Genomic DNA, 18126 nt, shown 5'->3' with positions numbered 1-18126 from the left:
AATCAATTGCAAATTTTCTCGATGATAAATTTTTTCTATCGATGATGAATAAATCATTTTTTTTTTTTTTTTTTATAAATTTCAATCGATTATTACACAACTCTGATATAGAGAATACGTGATGTACAGAATATAAGAGACAATTACTGGCAATTTATTCATTTTCTTAGCAAAAAATTCAGAGAAAAATTATGAAAGAAGATGTATTCTAATATAATAATTATACTAGTTTCTTTAATAGATGAAGATGTGAAACTATAAATTTCATAAAAGTCATATATATATATATANTTTAAAACCAGATAATTATTACTCTCTATAAAAAAACTATATAACTTCGATTATTTATAATAAAAAATTTAATTATTTTAAATATTTCAATCATAATTTTGTAGAAGTTATTGTATTTGTATCAAAGTAGATAAAGAAAACGTAAATATAATGATGTTGTATGTTAATTCTTAAGTTAATTAATTAATAACGAGTATTCTTCAATAAAAATTACAACTTCAAATTTTAAAATTATGTACTTTAAAATTGATATCATCTGATGTGTCAACAATAATTCTATTACCATACCGTATGAATGAGATTTATTTGAAACTATAAGCTTTTCAAATAAATCTCAAATGACATTTTAAATTTATCAAATTTATCGTTCAATTACTGTCTATTTTTTCGTATGCGCAAAATTGAAACAACGCAACGTGATATTACACGTTACAATTCGTATCAGGATCGTGTTTAATCAAATTTATCATCGATATATAATATATAATCTCTCGATATATATATCCATTAATATCTCGATGCTAAATAAAAATATAAATTATTTTATGTGACGCGAATATATCCTGTTCTTCCCTATATCGCGTCAAATTCGAGGGATCAATCTCCTTCGTGACGGCCGTTGAATCTCATTGAAAAAACAGTCTACGTTCACGATCAAGGTCCTTGAAAAAGATACGTATTCGCATTTGTATTTACACTCATACATTTTCTGTCCGGGATGGTGGAAAAGCTTAAAAGGGAGGTGAGTGATGCAATTTCAGGCACACTCGGTATCGCTGCAGAGCAAATAACTGAACGGAAAACTTACTCATCGGTTAGAGCATCAATGTGAAAATTTTAATTAACGAAGTGATGATGACACGAGTGATGGTCAATTTTCAACTTGGTTTGTGTATTTTCTCGCAATTATGCGTACTGGCGGCGTCTCAGAGGACCTTCCTAGATTCACCGTCCAATCTCCTCATATGGCGTGCAATTCGTAATTACCTATTTCATATTTTCGGTACGTGTTCGGTTTATTATCTCGTTCGCGGTGTTTTTCTGATAATAGGATAAATTTTGATTCTGAGACGATTATTTTTTTTTAAAGAAGTTAATGGAAGTTATGTGAGAATGTACGAGCACGAAGAATCTCTTACGAGATATTTTCGTTAAAAAAAAAAGTAGAATTTTGTCGAGACGTTGATGGATTTCAAGCAATGCTGAATGTATAATAAGTAGAAAAATTAATAAGTTAGAAATATATTTGTTTGAACATATAATATATCAATCGAAGAGATTTCATAACAAAAATACAATAATTTGAATTATCAATCTGAAATAATTCTAATTCCATTCTAAATTTTGAATTAGTCGACTTGGACTAATATTTTCTTCAGAAACAGTGATTGAAAAATACTACAAGTAATTAATATTTATCTTACAGAAAATAACGAACGAACTCCAACGAATTTTCAAAAAAAAATTCAATTGGACGTTCCATTTCCTTGCAACGTAACAGGTACTTAAGCAAATTCAATTATCATCAAACTTCTCGTAAAAAATTAGTTTTATATATTCGTCATTGCCCAATTTGAATTAAATTCTTGAAAATTTAATATTGTAAACTTCTATAAATACAAATTTTAAACTGTTTTCATATACGTGTAATAAATATATAAACCTGCTAATTTCATATAACTAATCCTGTTTTAAAATACGTACAATGACATTCAAGCTATAGTGTAAAATTTTGACTTGATTTTCTTTAGGCGGTAGATCTCCTAAAATTCCGAATTCGGTCCATCGTTTGAGGCCAGGTGACATAGATGTGATTGCGGCAATAGGGGATTCTTTGACAGCCGGTTCTGGAATACTTGCGAAAAATCTACTGGAAATATTCGTGGAGAACAGAGGGGTGCAGGCGAACATCGGTGGTAAAGGGACTTGGCGGACGTATCTTACCCTCCCCAATATCCTCAAAGTACGATTAATGATTATAAATTGATGAATTGATTGAAAATGATATAACTATTGAATAGCAGCGCGAATTAAGTACGTTCTTTTTTCTTTTTTTTTTCTTTTTTTTTTCTTTTGATAGAAAAATTTTATCGTTATGTGACGTATTATATAGGAATACAACCCCAAGTTAATAGGTTACGCGCTTGAAGATTCTTTAACTTCTCAATCAGCTTCGCAGTTGAGCGTTGCTGAGATCGGCGCTATGTCTAAAGATTTGCCTTTCATGGCTAAATATCTAATCAATAAAATAAGGAAGGATGGTAGAATAGACGTAAAGAAGCATTGGAAGGTTCGTAATAATAATAATTATCATTATATTATCTGATAACAAGATAATTGATAACGATATGACTAATTTAAAATTTAAAATTCATATATTTAATGATATTACTTTTTTTTATGATATCAGTTAAGAAAATATTTTCTTGAAATAATAAAAATTTACTCGACTTAAATTCTAATTAAATATGATAAATTTCAGAATGTAATAAGTATGAAATATGTATTGAAAATGTTAATTAAAAAAAATTATAAAATCGAATGAGAATTTTCTCAAGAATAATCATACAATAATAACGATTATTTTTTATAAGTTAAATATTAAAATATGAAATTAACTATATTTTTCGATTACAAATTCAAATGAAACATACGTATATTTATATATTTTCTAATTGCTTTTGGAGTATTGAATCAGTTTCCAAAATATTTCTTACTTGTCACTTGTATATATATATATATATATATGGTGTCTCTGAACTTATGATAAAACTTAAGAGAGGATGATTTTTTGTTTAAAAATCAAAAATATAGAGTAAAATTTCCATATGAACTATTATTTAAAAATATATTATAAACAAACTATAATATATTATAGATACATTAACGATCTTAAGATTATAAATGCACTAATGATGGCTACAAGTATGAACAAAGGAAATTGTATCCAAGTATATCGATATAAAATTTTTAAATTTTATTTTATATTTTCGATTTATTTTTAAATCATAAATCATCCCCTTTTCGATTCTATCATATTTCACAGATGTCTTTTTCATTTTTTTTTTTTTTCATACATTTCCCACTTACTAATTAAAATGCAAGTTAAATTAAAGTTTATTCGACTAACATTTTATTCATCTGAAAATATTAATCGAATCATAAGCACGAATGAAAAAAGAACTATTCTTCAAATATTATTGAATATAAATTAATTCTCGTAATTATTTACGCAATTCGTTTCGTTCTGTTTTGCAGTTGATTTCGATATTTATCGGGCATAATGATTTTTGTTCCGAAATATGTGCAGTTCCCTCTCCATGGTCCATTGTGGAAAATCATAGAATCCAATTAGTCGAAACTCTTCGAATATTAAGAGACAATTTGCCAAGGACGTTTATTGCCATTCAATTGCCGCCTCATTTAAAAGAACTCGTCGCTTCACGCAAGGGAAGGAACTCGTTGAAATGCTACGTAACGACGATGATCGAATGTTCGTGCCTGTTTGCTTTGCAATTTCAAGATCGGAGGCAGGAATATTATAAAGTAATAACAAGGTATGATTTAAATTATGAATTTTCGAAATTATTGAAGCTTTTGACATTATTATACGAACGAATCGAATAAAATTGCACTAACTTATTGATCAATCCTATTCGTAAATATCTTAAATGTCTGTTTATTTCTAATGTTAGTGTTAAAAATATTTCCAAGAACCAATGTTTCTCTCTCTTTCCCTTTCTCTCTCTCAATTGTAAAAAAAAAACAATTGCAAAGAAAAAACTATTGCATCGTAACAACGGGTCGACACGTTCCAGAAAATTATTCGGGGCCTTGGAGAAGCTTTATGAAAGAATATAGCAATTTTTCAATCATGTTTTTTAAATCAGGTTTTTCGAAGGATAACTAGGGGATAATTTGTTCTCCTTTATTGGAAAAAAAGCCTTGAAACTCTTTTGTCTCGATTTCACAAATAATGTTTGATAAACATGAAAGGGATGAATGTGACCGAAATTCTTGAATTAATTTTCGAAAAAAGTGAATCATTAATTAATTTTAATAAAAAACGAGGCGAACCAATGGATAAAATTCATATGAAATGAAATAAAAGCAACGAAATGTCATCGATTTTAAGCAGTTAAGCATTTTAAGCGGTAATCGTGCTGCTGTACAATCGTGTCAGATTAAAATTATTTCAACGAGACATCATTAAATTAAAACAGAATCGTTGAAAATGCATCGACGACATGCAATCTCTCTCAACATTTAGGCTATTTATTTCCATTAACTTCTTGATATATAAATAAAATTTGACATAGCAGAGAAAAATATATAATTTATTTTTCAATTTGGAAATCGAACTATTGAATCAGAAATGCTAATGATGGCTTCAGGAACATATGATATATCCCAGATATCTTTGACAATTCTAATGAGAATTTAATTAATTTGCATCTTTTCTTCTATTATTTTGTACACTTTTTCACTTTTTTTGAATAATTTTTGATATTATTTTTAAAATAAAGATATACAAATATTCATTGTATCATATGTTTCAGATGGCAAGAATTAGAGCAAGAAATCGCTGATTATCCAGAATTTCATAAAAATGATTTCACTGTAGTCGCTTTACCATTTCTCAAAAATTCAATGCTTCCATTGACTGACGATGGATATTATGATTTATCATATTTATCCACTGATTGTTTTCACTTAAACCAGAAAAGCAATGCACGAAGTAAGTATCCCAGATTTAATCGTATAACGTGTCTAATTTTAATTTATATAAGTGAGAATTGCTCGTGAATAAAAAAAATGTTCAGCAATTTAATGTAAATAATAGGAGTAATATAAAAAATATTAAACAAAAGGAATATTATCTAATAATAAAAAGAAAAACATATGTACGTATATGATCTTCATGTAAGCTTTATTTATTTATGTCCATAAAAAAATTAATTTATACAAATTATATAATTAAATATTATTAATTATATAAATAAAATTACATAAATTATTTATTTACACAGTTCACGAGAAATTCTGATTTACAGATTAAAAAATTTGACACCATATATGTATAATTCAATTCTAACTTTTCTGTTAGCATTCGAACAAAAAAAGAAATTGTTGTTGTGTTTCAAGTTGCGAATAATTTATGGAACAGTTTGTTAGAACCTGTTGGTAACAAATCTACCTCTTGGACACCGATATTTGAAAGATTCTTGTGTCCTACTCCTGAAAGACCATTCCTGATGACGCGCGAAAATTCGAAATAAAAATAAAGAAATTTTTCTTTCTATGATATCCATCAATTTGCCGTTTAATTGCAATTATAAATGTGAAAATCTAGTGTGATGAAAAGTGCCATTCTAGTTAACAATCTAATGTAATATTTATTTTTAATGATTATTGGAATTTATTCGGTTATAAATAAAATTAAATTCTATTCCAATTATTGATCTCATATTTTTGTTGCAATATCAAATATTTATTTTAATTTATATAATAAAATTAAACTTTCTTTTTGTATTTTTATTTTTTTCACTACAATCCTTATCCTAATCTAGCTTACCACATATCTTAATTCATTTTGTGTTAAACATTCAATAAAAATAGAAATCAGATTTTTAATCTACTTTCCTTTACTTAGCATGGATTTTTTTTTAATTATGCAATTATAGATAGATAGATTTCTTCACAACAATTTCTTAAACCATAGTTAATTATCACAAACGTTGTGATATTGGCATAAAAGATAGAAAACCATCCATTTTATAAATAAAATATAAACATATAAATGTTTAATCGTGCAATTTAAAATCAATATCTCAAACATTAATACGTGAAAGTAAGATAGTGGTAAATTTTTATTCCTAAATCAAGTATAATCAATTGCAATAATTTGTTTATTTCATAATATATATTACGATAGGCGAAGTGTGATACACGATTTTTTTAAAATTGAAATTTATTCAAGAATGCAAAATAGATAGAATGAAAAACATTTCGTGAGAATTTACAAATTTCTGAATAATTTAAAAATGTTTCTTAATTCCTTTTTTCTTTTTCTTCTTCTTTTCTTTTTTTTTTTTTTTTTGCATTCAATAAGCATCTAGTGACAGTTTTTAATATATTTAATAATTTCCGAATAATTTTAAAATATTTTTTTTTTTGTATTGATATTTATTAAAGAATCGATTATTATATTTTTTATATTGCTATTTCTAGTGCTAATTTATTACTTCTTCCTGAATTAATAAAAAATAACAAAAAATAGTACTTATCTTAATAAATAAAGATAAAATAATTAAAATCTTTTCACAAAAAATTTTATAAACCAAAATTATTACTTACTTTAATGAATCTCTCACAAAATTTTTAAATGAATGTAAAATCACTGACACAGAGGTGAAACTAAAAATTTTCATTCTAAAAAAATTAGAATACATCAATTATTTATCACCTATTCAACTCGAATCTAGTTCCCTAATGTGAACTGAATATGATTCTCACTATCATCAGTAATGTCTTCTTTGATTAACGATAAATTAAGAATATTATAAAATAGAAAGTCTCATGATACATCGATTCAAATCTGAGAAATAAAAAACATTTTCTTCATAAATAACATCTTATTGACATCGTTCCACGATATTAATATCACCACTCTAAATTGGCAATGTGAATGGTGGCAAGACTTTGGCCTCACCACTCTTACTCACGTACGATTACTACCGTAAAAGAATACGAAAGAACTCAAGTGTTTCGTTTAGTAGAAAAGTAAGTAGAGGGGTTATCGATAGATATGTGTACGTTTCTTCGACTGTCTTCATTCATGTTCTGTTCCATCTTCTGTCAGTGTCACTAAGGTTAATTTCTAGTGCTAATTTCTCTTCTTATACATATATACATATGATTCGTTATTGCTGCAATTATTTTCCACGAAGAAAATAACAAGCAGCGAAGAAATGCTTGATAAAAATTGCTAAACAAAAAAAATGATCTATTTCTTCATCGAAGGTTTGAATAAAAATAATGTATGGTGCAAAATTGTGTGTTCGAAATTAGGATACAAATGAAAATGAAGTATCGTTGATTTGGATGATGTGATAAGTGATTTTGGATGATATGACAAAGCAACGCGTTGATGTGCCGAGAAATTTCCAAAGGCTATTTGTTAGTTGCATTTCTCGCTAATTTGTAAGTAAAAATATATTAAAATCAAATCTTCCTTCGAATAAATAATTCACTGTTTGCATAATTCATTCATACAGTATATGCAGTTGTAAATATTTTTAAAATTTTTGAAAAATAAAATTTGCATACTCAAACAGTATATATGACACGCGAAAATTTATGTCTAAAAGATCGTTTCAAAGCTTTCCGCCATAAGGATGACTTAAGTACTTCGACTTGAAGATATTTTATAAATTATTTTTTTTTCTTTCTTTTTTTTTAATAAAATAATCCTTTGCAACAATTTTCTATCAATCTGTACACTATTTACAATACTTTATTTCTCAACAAAAACTCTCTCAAGTGAGACAAGTATTTTTCTCATATGATATTCCAAAGATATACAAAAAAAAAAGAAAAAATCTTTCTCAAAAATTTTCTCAACGATTCCTATAAAAAAAAGGTGAAATTCAACAAAATTTCCTATGAGTGAATCTTACTTTCTATTTTATTCTTATTACTTTCTATCATCCTTATTAATTTTATCTAGATTTCGTGTTACGATTTATTTATATTTATTATATATTTAACAAAAATTGGATAGAACCGAAATCAACGTATATGCAATTTCCAATTCCAAATTTTCTCTTTTTTAAAAATTTGATCGCACATGTGACAAGAAAAAAAGGGAGGGGGGGAAAAAGATATTCGAACGACAGGCACGACGACAAATGAAGCACACATTGTTAAAGTTGTAATGGCCGGCGAAAGTTAACGCGCGTTTCCGTTTCAATCTGAGATAATACCGTTCGAACGGTGTTCTATCCCCATTGTTCCCATTGGGCTATCGATTCATCGAATTTCGCGAACTGCCACTTCGTACAAGAATAATGGAAAGTTTATACGCGGCATGCATTTGAAATTATTATTCAAGCCCGATCTTCGACTTCCGGCTACATCTCATCTTCCGAAAGTGTGGTTGAAGTACTCGCCATTTCGAGTAGAGATTAGAAAATCCGATAGGAAAAAGTGTCGAATGTTGTGCAAACATTCGGGAGAGATTATATACGAAGCGAAATGTGATTTGCATAATTCGATCTCAAGTTTGCGACAAGAATTAATTGTACACTTATATCGAGCCTTGGAACGGGGTGAAAAAAAAAAGTTGTAAAGGCAATTTTTTTTATTTACAAACAATGGAACCGTGCGTGGAGCATGTGAAAGCGACGAAATTACAACACATCTTTTTCTTCTGGGGTTCGTTCTGGTAATTTCGCGATACGCTGTTTTCTAATGTACTATTGAAAATGTTAATCGAGTGTATGAATACTTTTATGGTTGTCGTAATACGTAGCGGCAGTCGAGACTCGATTATTAAATTTAAATGATAATTTCTGAATTCAAATGGTATTTAAATTTAACGTATACAATTTATAATTATTCAAATTAATCTCTTCTCCCAGCTTTAAAAAGCTGTTTTTATAAATCGATGTTATTATTTAGAAACTTTTCTCGTGTATGTTTTGCAATTGGCGTGAACTTTTGTATCGCACGGAATTATCATTAAAAGAAAAAATTTATATATTAAAAATTATATGGAAAGTAGAAAAAAGAATTCGGGTCGGATATTTTAATAATTCTCGAATAAATCGTGTGAAATGTCAAAATTTAAAATTGAAAATAAAATAAAATAAAAATCTGGAACAATATAAACAGTGTTTGCATTTTTATTTAATTTCTCTCTTCATATCATAAATATGCAAATTTTGTCAATCTTTTTTTCTTTATGTTGATTTATAAAATTTAAAGCTACATAAATTGAAATATTGGAAAAAGATATAAAATAAATTTTGATTTTATTCCATCAAAAAAATAATATTATTTAATTAGTAGTAAAAAAAAATTGTTTCTTTTAGATTCTACAATTTCTTTTTTTAATGTATAATCTACAAATGAAAAGTTTCATTATGCTATAAAATAAATTTTGCAATTCCTCTTCATCGATAATGTTTCGTATGAATTACTTAAGCTGAATATAATATATATATATATATATATTATACGTAAATTAAAATGTTTTATTTAGGACTTATATAATATCAATTATATTTCTAATTTATGCAAGATTGATACAAAATTCCGGTTATTACGATAACGATTTCTAGTAGTGATAAAAAAATTAACGACAAGCATAAATTAATGAGAAATAAAACAACTAATATAAATTAATGAGAAATAATAAATAATATAAAACACGTATAATATATATTACTTCAAGAATTTTAATAACAAATCAAAAAAAAAAAAAGAACTTAAAGAAAAAAAATCTATGACGAAATATTATTCATCGATCAATAGTACAATTAAATAGAAACAGATACTACTAATAATATAATTAAGTAAGATAAAGATAAATAAACACAAAGAAAAATCATAATTTCTGATTTCTATATTTTTGTTAAAAAAAAAAAATTTCAATAATTTTTCTAGATAAAAAACAAGTGCTCATCTTATTACATTCATTTACAATCTATTGCATAAACATTACTCGTTAACTCTCAAGAGATCGTTGAGAGATAAAAATATCAATTATCTTGAATGGACGCGTGCAAATATGTAATAAAATAAAGAAATAATATGTAATATTATGGCATATATGTAATAAAATTTACAATCCTTTTTTGGCGGTCATGGCAGGACATGGTTGAGGAAAGTTCAAAGTTTTCGGCAAAACAAAAAAAATCGTATCGATAAAACGAGGAAAGAAGAGAAAGTTTCGCTTGTTGAAATAAATCTTGAGCCACGATAAATCTTGGAAGAAAGCTTCGAGAGAAGTTCAACGATATTTTTAAGAAAATTTTCATTCAATTCCTAACGATGAGAATCGAAACGATACGACTGTCGTTAATCTTGATCTTGTTGCCTGCGGTCACAAGTTCATTCAAGGATTTGGTACGAAGCATATTTCAATCAGGAAGGGTGAGTCTTTTGGGTAAGAACCTTATTTGAATTATTCTCGTTAATCTTTCAAGCCAGTTTATATGCCTATTTTACTAATTTTATTATTAATAAATATTTACTAATAAACATGTGAATACGTATATTAACAAATTTTGATTTAATAATAATAAATTTAATAAACTACAGTTCTCATTGAGAGATAAGATGTTGTGAGGATCACAAAGGATATGTCTCAAAAGATTTAAATTTAAATATAAACAATATACGAATTAAATTTTCCTTGTATTTTCGATAAATATTATCAAAATGATTTTAAAAAATATCAATATTTTTAATATTGCTTAAGAATTCTAATCGAAAATTATCAAATAATCTCGTTAATAATAAAAACGAATTTTAATCGAGGAAAATATATTGCATCATGTTAAATTATTCCACAAAATATATCTGTCATGCTTGCTAATCAAGACATTCGTTTACACCACTTTATTTCCATTTCTCTTTCGATCATGCTACACAGCATTACGTTAATGCGAAATTACCATTTGCATTTTACGTGAAACCGGAAAACTGGACGGATAATGAAGTGAAAAAAGTGGTTTGCATGCCGAGAGGAATCGGAGAAAGGCCTGCACTTTTCTTTTCGTTGAGATCCGCGAGACTAGTCGATCCCGTTCAGTCGGCCCACTTCAGTGCACGGGCACGGTTAAGTTATTTGCGGTGGTATTTAAGCCATGCGAGACATCTGAATGCAAATGAAAGAAAGCAAACGTGGCGACGTGCATCGTGTGTTAAATCGGCGCCCGCTGGTTAACGATAAAGGACGACGGCCAAGGATTCGTATTCTGGCGAACCTGGTATTGTGATTGTACCGGATGTAGTACCGCGGATACCGGAAGAAGATGAAGACGATGAAGGATGAAACGGTATGGTGCTTGAATATGATACTGTGTGGACATCGAACAGTGAAGAGTAAAAGTTTTAACAAAGTTGAACAGTATACAAGACGTGATATAAAAAGAGAATGACGACGAAGAATAAAATTTTAATGAAATTAAACAGCATTGTGTTTGTACAGCGGATATCGAAAGAGAATGACGATGAGGAATAAAATTCAACATTGTGCTTGTACCAGATACGGAAATACGGCTTTTGTCATCGTAAGAAACGTTTTTGATCATCAATTTTTAAATCATGAGATTGATACTTGTAGATTTTGTTGAAGATTAAAATTAAGGTGAAAAGATTAATTTTGAAAAACGAAAAGCTAATATTTTAAATGAAACAAGTGGTGTGAAATCGTATATTGACTACTTAATATATGTACAATGTACATATATTACTTGTGCTAACAAAAAATGAAAGCTAGAGAACTAATATATATATATCTTTTTTGTTAAAAAAAGAAAAGAAAGAAGCCTCTCTAAGAAAATTGCTGATTAAACAAAAGTTAATTGTACAGCATTTAAATTTTTTAATATTAACAAATAACTAATAAGTAATATTTTATCCAATTTTTAATATTAGATAAAATAAAATTCAAATAAAAGAACTCTCTGTAAAATAATTATAATATATTCAAATATTATTTAAATTTATATTACGAACGTATTAAAAACAAATTATTATAAATGATAATTTTTTTTTAGATTGATGTTGACAAAAAAGGAATTACATATCCTGTATTATATAGTGGCACAAGAAATCAACCTCATATCCCTGAATACGTTCCATTTCCGTGTAATGTAAAATTTGGAAGGTAGTATAATTTTAATTTAATTTACAAATAAAGAATCTTAAAATACAAAAGATTATATATAAAAAAGAAGTTTAAATTTTTCAAATAGATACAGAATAATTCAAATATCTCCATTTTAATAAAAATATAATATATTTTTAAAATTTTTTTGCAAAAATGTAAAATCTGTAATTCCTGTTCTTTCAGATCACCAACAACGCCTGACAATGTGCATCGTTTAAGACCTGGCGACATAGACGTGATCGGTAGTCTAGGCGATTCATTGGTCGCAGGAAGTGGAGCTCTCGAAGACTACGCAATAGGAACATTTATAGAAGCACGTGGTGTTAGCTGGTGTATAGGTGGTCAAGGAGACTGGAGACAATTCTTAACTCTTCCTAATTTATTAAAGGTATATTTTTCTTTTTTCTTTTTTTTTTTTTTTTCTTAAATCCAATTTAATTATTAATTTAGAAAAAATTATTTCAGAATTTTATATTATATAAGTTTCTTCATCTTATGAATTCTATTTGTAATTCTATTTGTTATTATTATTAAATTCAACTATAGAATTGCGTATTATTATTCTATTACATCAGGTGTTCAATCCCAATTTAATCGGATATTCAACGGGTACAGGTGAATTTATTTCAACGAATGCAAAACTAAATATCGCCTTCCCCGTCGCGGCCACGGAAGATGCATTTCAACAAGCTCGAATTCTCGTTCAAAGGATCAAAAGCAATCCAAAGATAAATGTAATGAAGCAATGGAAGGTACTTATCACTATTATTGTGAGATATGTATTTCACAATAAAATTAGAAATGCAAGATGAATCATTGGAATGTATCTACGAATTACAGCTAATTACAATTTTTTTTGGCGCAAATGATATTTGCTCGGCACAATGCTTCAATCCTGAACACTTTTCTCCTCTTCGATATGCTCATCATTTAAGAAGAACGTTGGATTACTTAAAATTTGTTTTACCTCGTACATTGGTCAATGTTGTACCGGCTATAGGTAATATTTAGAATTGAAACGCTTGAAAAAGGCATTTATATGTTATTCGTGTATCTTATGAATATCGTTTTGAACACTCAGTAATTAAATTGTTCCAATTTGTATGCAGATGTTACGGTTTCCGTTAGAATACCACGAAGTCCCATATGTCGCATATTGCACACATTTTACTGTGCTTGTCTGCACAAAGGTAGTCGACCAGATATCGAAGCTTCAAAAATGTCGCATCTTTATCAACAAGCCATCGAAGCTTTAATATATTCAGGAAGGTATGTTTTTGCGTGATAATAATTAAGTATAATTAAATTGATAAGATAGATTACAAGAAATAAATATTAAACTAAAAAAAAAATATCTAAAAAATTAAAATAATATCTAAAAAATAAAAAACACAAAATTGTGCGTAATATATCATTTTATTTGATAGAATTTTATCTTTATTTCAGATATGACAAATCTTCGGATTTCACAGTGGTATTGCAACCATTTAGTAAATTATTCAATGCACCAAATGCAGATCCAAGGAGAGCTCAATCAATTGATCCCACTTTGATAACGTATGACTGTTTTCATTTTAGTCAAAAGGGACATGCATTAGGTAAGAACTTGAATAATAAATAATAAAATTATAGATTTTAGTTTATTATATTATTATATATAATTTATATATTACATATATAATTATATATAATTATATATATAATTATAATTATATATAATTTATATATTATATATATATAAATTATCTTTATTAATTATGGAACTATGGAATAAAATATATATATATATATTTTTTTTTTGCATATTCTCGTATTGCTTGCATATATTTTTTTCTATTCAAGAATACATAAGTTATATAAAGTTTTGAATACTCAAGTATTCATTTAATTAGATTTGAGTATTTAAATACAAGTATACTGATAAATCTTTAATTATTTGAATATCCAATATTCAAAATAATTAATATGTTTATTATAATATAATAATTGTTATATTATATATTTTTTAAAATCTGAATATATACGCAGATATATGATGAGAGCTCTAAAAAATAATTAATTATATATTATTTTATATTAGATTTAGTTATTTTTTTCAATTCCAATTCAAAAATAAGTCCTATAATCAAATTTTCAGTCTATATATTAAAAATTATAATTATAAAATCTTAATTAATCTTAATAAAAATTATAATTATAATTATGAAAATTATAATTAATCTTATATCAAAAATATAATTGATTATAGCTATTTGATTTATAGTATTATGATTTTTTTTATCTCAATAGTACTATCTCATTCTAATCTCTATCGATAATGACACATTTGACTTGATCGATGTATTTTATTAGAATTCCTGTTATCCCGATAATCCTGTTATTTTATTCCAATTTAAATCGATAATATCGCATATGACATTACCATCGCTATACTCAATTACAATTCTTGTCGTCTCAATGCTTATCTCATTCTATTTTAAATCGAATATATATCACATGTGGCATAACTTTTGATGCCATGAATTTTTAAAGTACAAAAACTACAACTAATAGTATTTTTAGATTCTACTAATGAAATCTATCAATTGATAAGAAAAGATTATACTTAAAATTATATATACTTAGATATTTTATAAAAAAAAATTTCAATTATTAAATAAATAATTTATAAACTTATTGAATGAAATACATCAATAATAAAATCTTATGAAGTTATATACAACTTTAACATTTAAAGATTCTGTCTTGTTTATTCTTCGAAAAATACCGAATAATTGATATTTTAAAAGTCTATATTGCCATTATGACTCTTCTACGTCATTCGTCCTAAACGAAAGAACAAATCAGTTAACGACGGGTATAGCAAAGTCAAGTAGTTAAACTTTTTGTAAGAGAAGTTAATCAGAAGTCGCACACACACACGCACACGCGTATGGGGTGGTCTGACAATGAGACAATATATCTTAAGTCCGTTCGATGTCTGCTACGTAATAACATTGAACGAATAATCGTGTTTTTGCAACGTAGATAATTAATGGAAATTGCAATACACAAATTAACTTAAATATAATCTAATATGGCTTATGATAAATTTTTAAAATATTCCGTTCAAATTTTTTTTTATTCTGATACTAGAATAAAAAAAAAAAAATTCCACAATAAATAAAAAAAAATATTGGAAATAATATAAGTAATTTTGAAAATATATTTTTGATATTGCATTCTGAATTGTTTCGTATTGACAAAAGAAAAAAATGGAAATGGAAATAAAATTTTTTTATTAAAAAAATATATATTAACTTTTTATATATTTATAATAAAAACAAAGAAATTATTTAATACATCTGTTGATTTTATAAAAAATTTAATTTTTTTTTACATATTGAATATGAAATATTATATGAATTAAATATTATTTGATTTAATTACCGATCAATTAAATTTAAATCAATAATTAAAAAAATTGCCATTAAATTCTATAAGATAAGATAATATGAAATAAAAAATCAATCAATATTAATAAAAAAAAATTATATACAAAATTATAAGAATTAGCAGGACGAATAATCAAAACCTATCAATTTATAATATAAAAAAAAATAATAATTAGCAATAATAAATTCGAAAAAACTTCCTAAATCAAAAAAATTATTTCAATTTTATAAAGTGTAATATGCATATTTTTAAAGGTTCATTACTATTCAATAAGATCTAGCCTATTCTGCAATTATTAAGAACATGCAATCATGTATTTGCATCAGAAATTATAAATTATAAATTATGTAAAATAAATTTTATTATCTACATGTAAGTATATATGTATAGATGTAACTACATATATAATAAAGAAAACGTAATCAGATAAATATGATTTTGCGTCTTTCATGCAGTACTTGAATTTGCTATTAAAATATAATTTCTAATAAATAAATAATTTTGCAATATAAATAATTATTATAATACAGTTGTAATGTCATCTTTATATATATAATCTTACTATGTGTGTCCATATTTCTTTTTAATTTATAAAAATATATATTTTTTTTTTATATAATTTGAATCTCTAAAATATTGAAATATATATATATATATATTGTTTTCACCTAATAATAACATTTAAAATACGATATTTCATCGAAAATTTAACTCGGAATTTAATTGTACTTTACTTCTAATGAAAATCCGCAATCGTCAATCATAAACTTCGATTTTTCTTGATAACGCGCAATGAAATATTCGTTTTTTATTCGATTTCAAGGGCAAATTTATTATGAAACAATACGCTGAAACCTGTTAAACGATAAAAATACAAAATAGAAATCGTAAATTATAAACTTCGATTTTTCTTGATAACGAACAGAGAAATGTCATTCGTTTTTTATTCTAGTTCAGGGGCGAATTTATAATAAAACAATAATTTGAAACTTGATAAATGATAAAAAAAAATACAAAACAAGAATCTGCGCGGTCACATTCATCAATATTATAAACTTCGATTAATAATATAAATTAATAATATAAAAAAATGTCATTCCTGTTTAATTCAACTTCAGGGGCGAATTTATTATGGAACAACATGCTGGAACCAGTCGGGAATAAAACGGAACGAGGACTGCCACAGGTATTCGAAAGATTATTATGCCCGAACGAGAAGGCCCCGTATATTTTTACGAATGTGAATTCGAGACGTTTCCGATTGACAGGGCGCCAAGATGGGATCATGGCCAGATAACGTAACGTAAAAAGTACCGATAGCAAAGTTTTCACCTGTGATAATTACCAACACGTGTTCTCGAGGAAGAATTTCAACTCTCCAGGTTGAAAATTTTCAATGGAAAATTTTGTGTTTTCTCAATGCAGACAGACTTTATATCAATATGTATAATAGCCGATATGTTGTGTACACTATGGCTATATCTCTGTTGCACATACATTACCGATCAAAGGTTTTGAATCCATCAAACGAATCGAAGAACTTAACAAAGAAATATATCAGAATTTTGCTAGTTTTTTTATTTTATTGTTCTCATTATCAATAATAATACTAGAGAATAAATACAGTTATTCAGAAAAATTATCTTATAAATAAATTTATCTTTTTAATTGCAAAAAATTTTGATTTTCATTGAAATTTTGCATATATATTATTTATGAATATTTTATGAGAATGAAGCCATTAAAGAAATATAAAATTTTTGGCCATTAAATTTTCTTTCTCAATTCATGAATGAATGTTGGTCATCCTAATTCCAAACCACCATCAAAGACTGGTGTTTCCAAAGCGGTCATCCGGGTATATTAATCGATGTGACGTAGATTGACTTCAGAGATGATCAAAGGAATTCAGTGAATCGTGATACACAGTAAAATCGTTGATAAATTTGTTTATTTGAACAAAATCTATTAAAATTCCTATCAATATTTATATCATAAATCACAAATTAAAAAAATTAAAAAAATCGAAGCAAAAGATTCGATATAATTATACTTTAATAAATTGATTCCAAACAAATCGATCGGTAATGTTATATCTATAGTACTATACATATATTCTGCGATAATTGGAGAGTATGTCAATAATGAATGTTTTTTAAGTGAAATAGGAAAATAGGATTAATTTTTATTTTATTATTTTTTTTTTTTTTATTGAAACCTTTGTTCTTTTTAAGATAAGATGATCATTAGCGATGAAAATGAATCGAAACACCGCACTGATAAGTGTAATACTGTTCTATATAAATAAGTACTTATATTATTGATAAAGAGAGGATTATCATTCGAAGTGTTAATCTCATTTCACATAATTTGTATCTCATTCATGACTGTTCCATATTTCCAATTATTGGAAAATTAAAATATGTAGAAATAAATAATAGAATAAATAGAAAAGATAATATTATTTATTTTTGATTGATTATATTTTCATTCAAATA

The 18126-nt window shown here is 26.3% G+C and overlaps 2 protein-coding genes across 9 annotated transcripts; both read left to right on the top strand.

The window, feature by feature from the left end:
- Positions 1-1062: 1062 nt before the first annotated feature.
- LOC122716541 (phospholipase B1, membrane-associated-like) lies at positions 1063-5746 on the top strand. Of its 6 annotated transcripts, none has more exons than XM_043939719.1 (7): positions 1063-1270; positions 1718-1792; positions 2043-2254; positions 2405-2581; positions 3550-3848; positions 4851-5029; positions 5437-5746. In XM_043939719.1, the coding sequence occupies exons 1-7, from the start codon at positions 1144-1146 to the stop codon at positions 5568-5570; spliced, it is 1203 nt and encodes a 400-aa protein (XP_043795654.1). In that variant the 5' UTR covers positions 1063-1143; the 3' UTR covers positions 5571-5746. The 6 variants fall into 6 exon arrangements, with proteins under 6 accessions (XP_043795654.1, XP_043795652.1, XP_043795651.1 ...); XM_043939717.1 differs by having other exon boundaries at positions 1063-1294; positions 2420-2581; XM_043939716.1 differs by having other exon boundaries at positions 1063-1294.
- A 1487-nt stretch (positions 5747-7233) lies between these two features.
- On the top strand, positions 7234-17297 carry LOC122716553 (phospholipase B1, membrane-associated-like). 3 transcript variants are annotated; one of them, XM_043939748.1, is made up of 10 exons: positions 7234-7494; positions 10168-10449; positions 12081-12190; positions 12377-12581; positions 12769-12945; positions 13034-13193; positions 13303-13462; positions 13640-13791; positions 16747-16814; positions 16897-17297. In XM_043939748.1, exons 2-10 carry the CDS (start codon positions 10348-10350, stop codon positions 16933-16935), a joined length of 1173 nt encoding a protein of 390 aa, XP_043795683.1. In that variant the 5' UTR covers positions 7234-7494; positions 10168-10347; the 3' UTR covers positions 16936-17297. The 3 variants fall into 3 exon arrangements, with proteins under 3 accessions (XP_043795683.1, XP_043795681.1, XP_043795682.1); XM_043939746.1 differs by having other exon boundaries at positions 16747-17297; XM_043939747.1 differs by lacking the exons at positions 7234-7494; positions 10168-10449 and adding exons at positions 10964-11357; positions 11510-11591 and having other exon boundaries at positions 16747-17297.
- The last annotated feature ends 829 nt before the right edge of the window (positions 17298-18126 follow it).

This window comes from Apis laboriosa, unplaced genomic scaffold (genome assembly GCF_014066325.1).
Source record: "Apis laboriosa isolate Shangri-la unplaced genomic scaffold, ASM1406632v1 scaffold47_cov149, whole genome shotgun sequence".
Taxonomy (NCBI): Eukaryota; Metazoa; Arthropoda; class Insecta; order Hymenoptera; family Apidae; genus Apis; species Apis laboriosa.
Note: the sequence above shows the minus strand (reverse complement) of the source record. Positions and strands in the feature narration are given on the sequence as shown.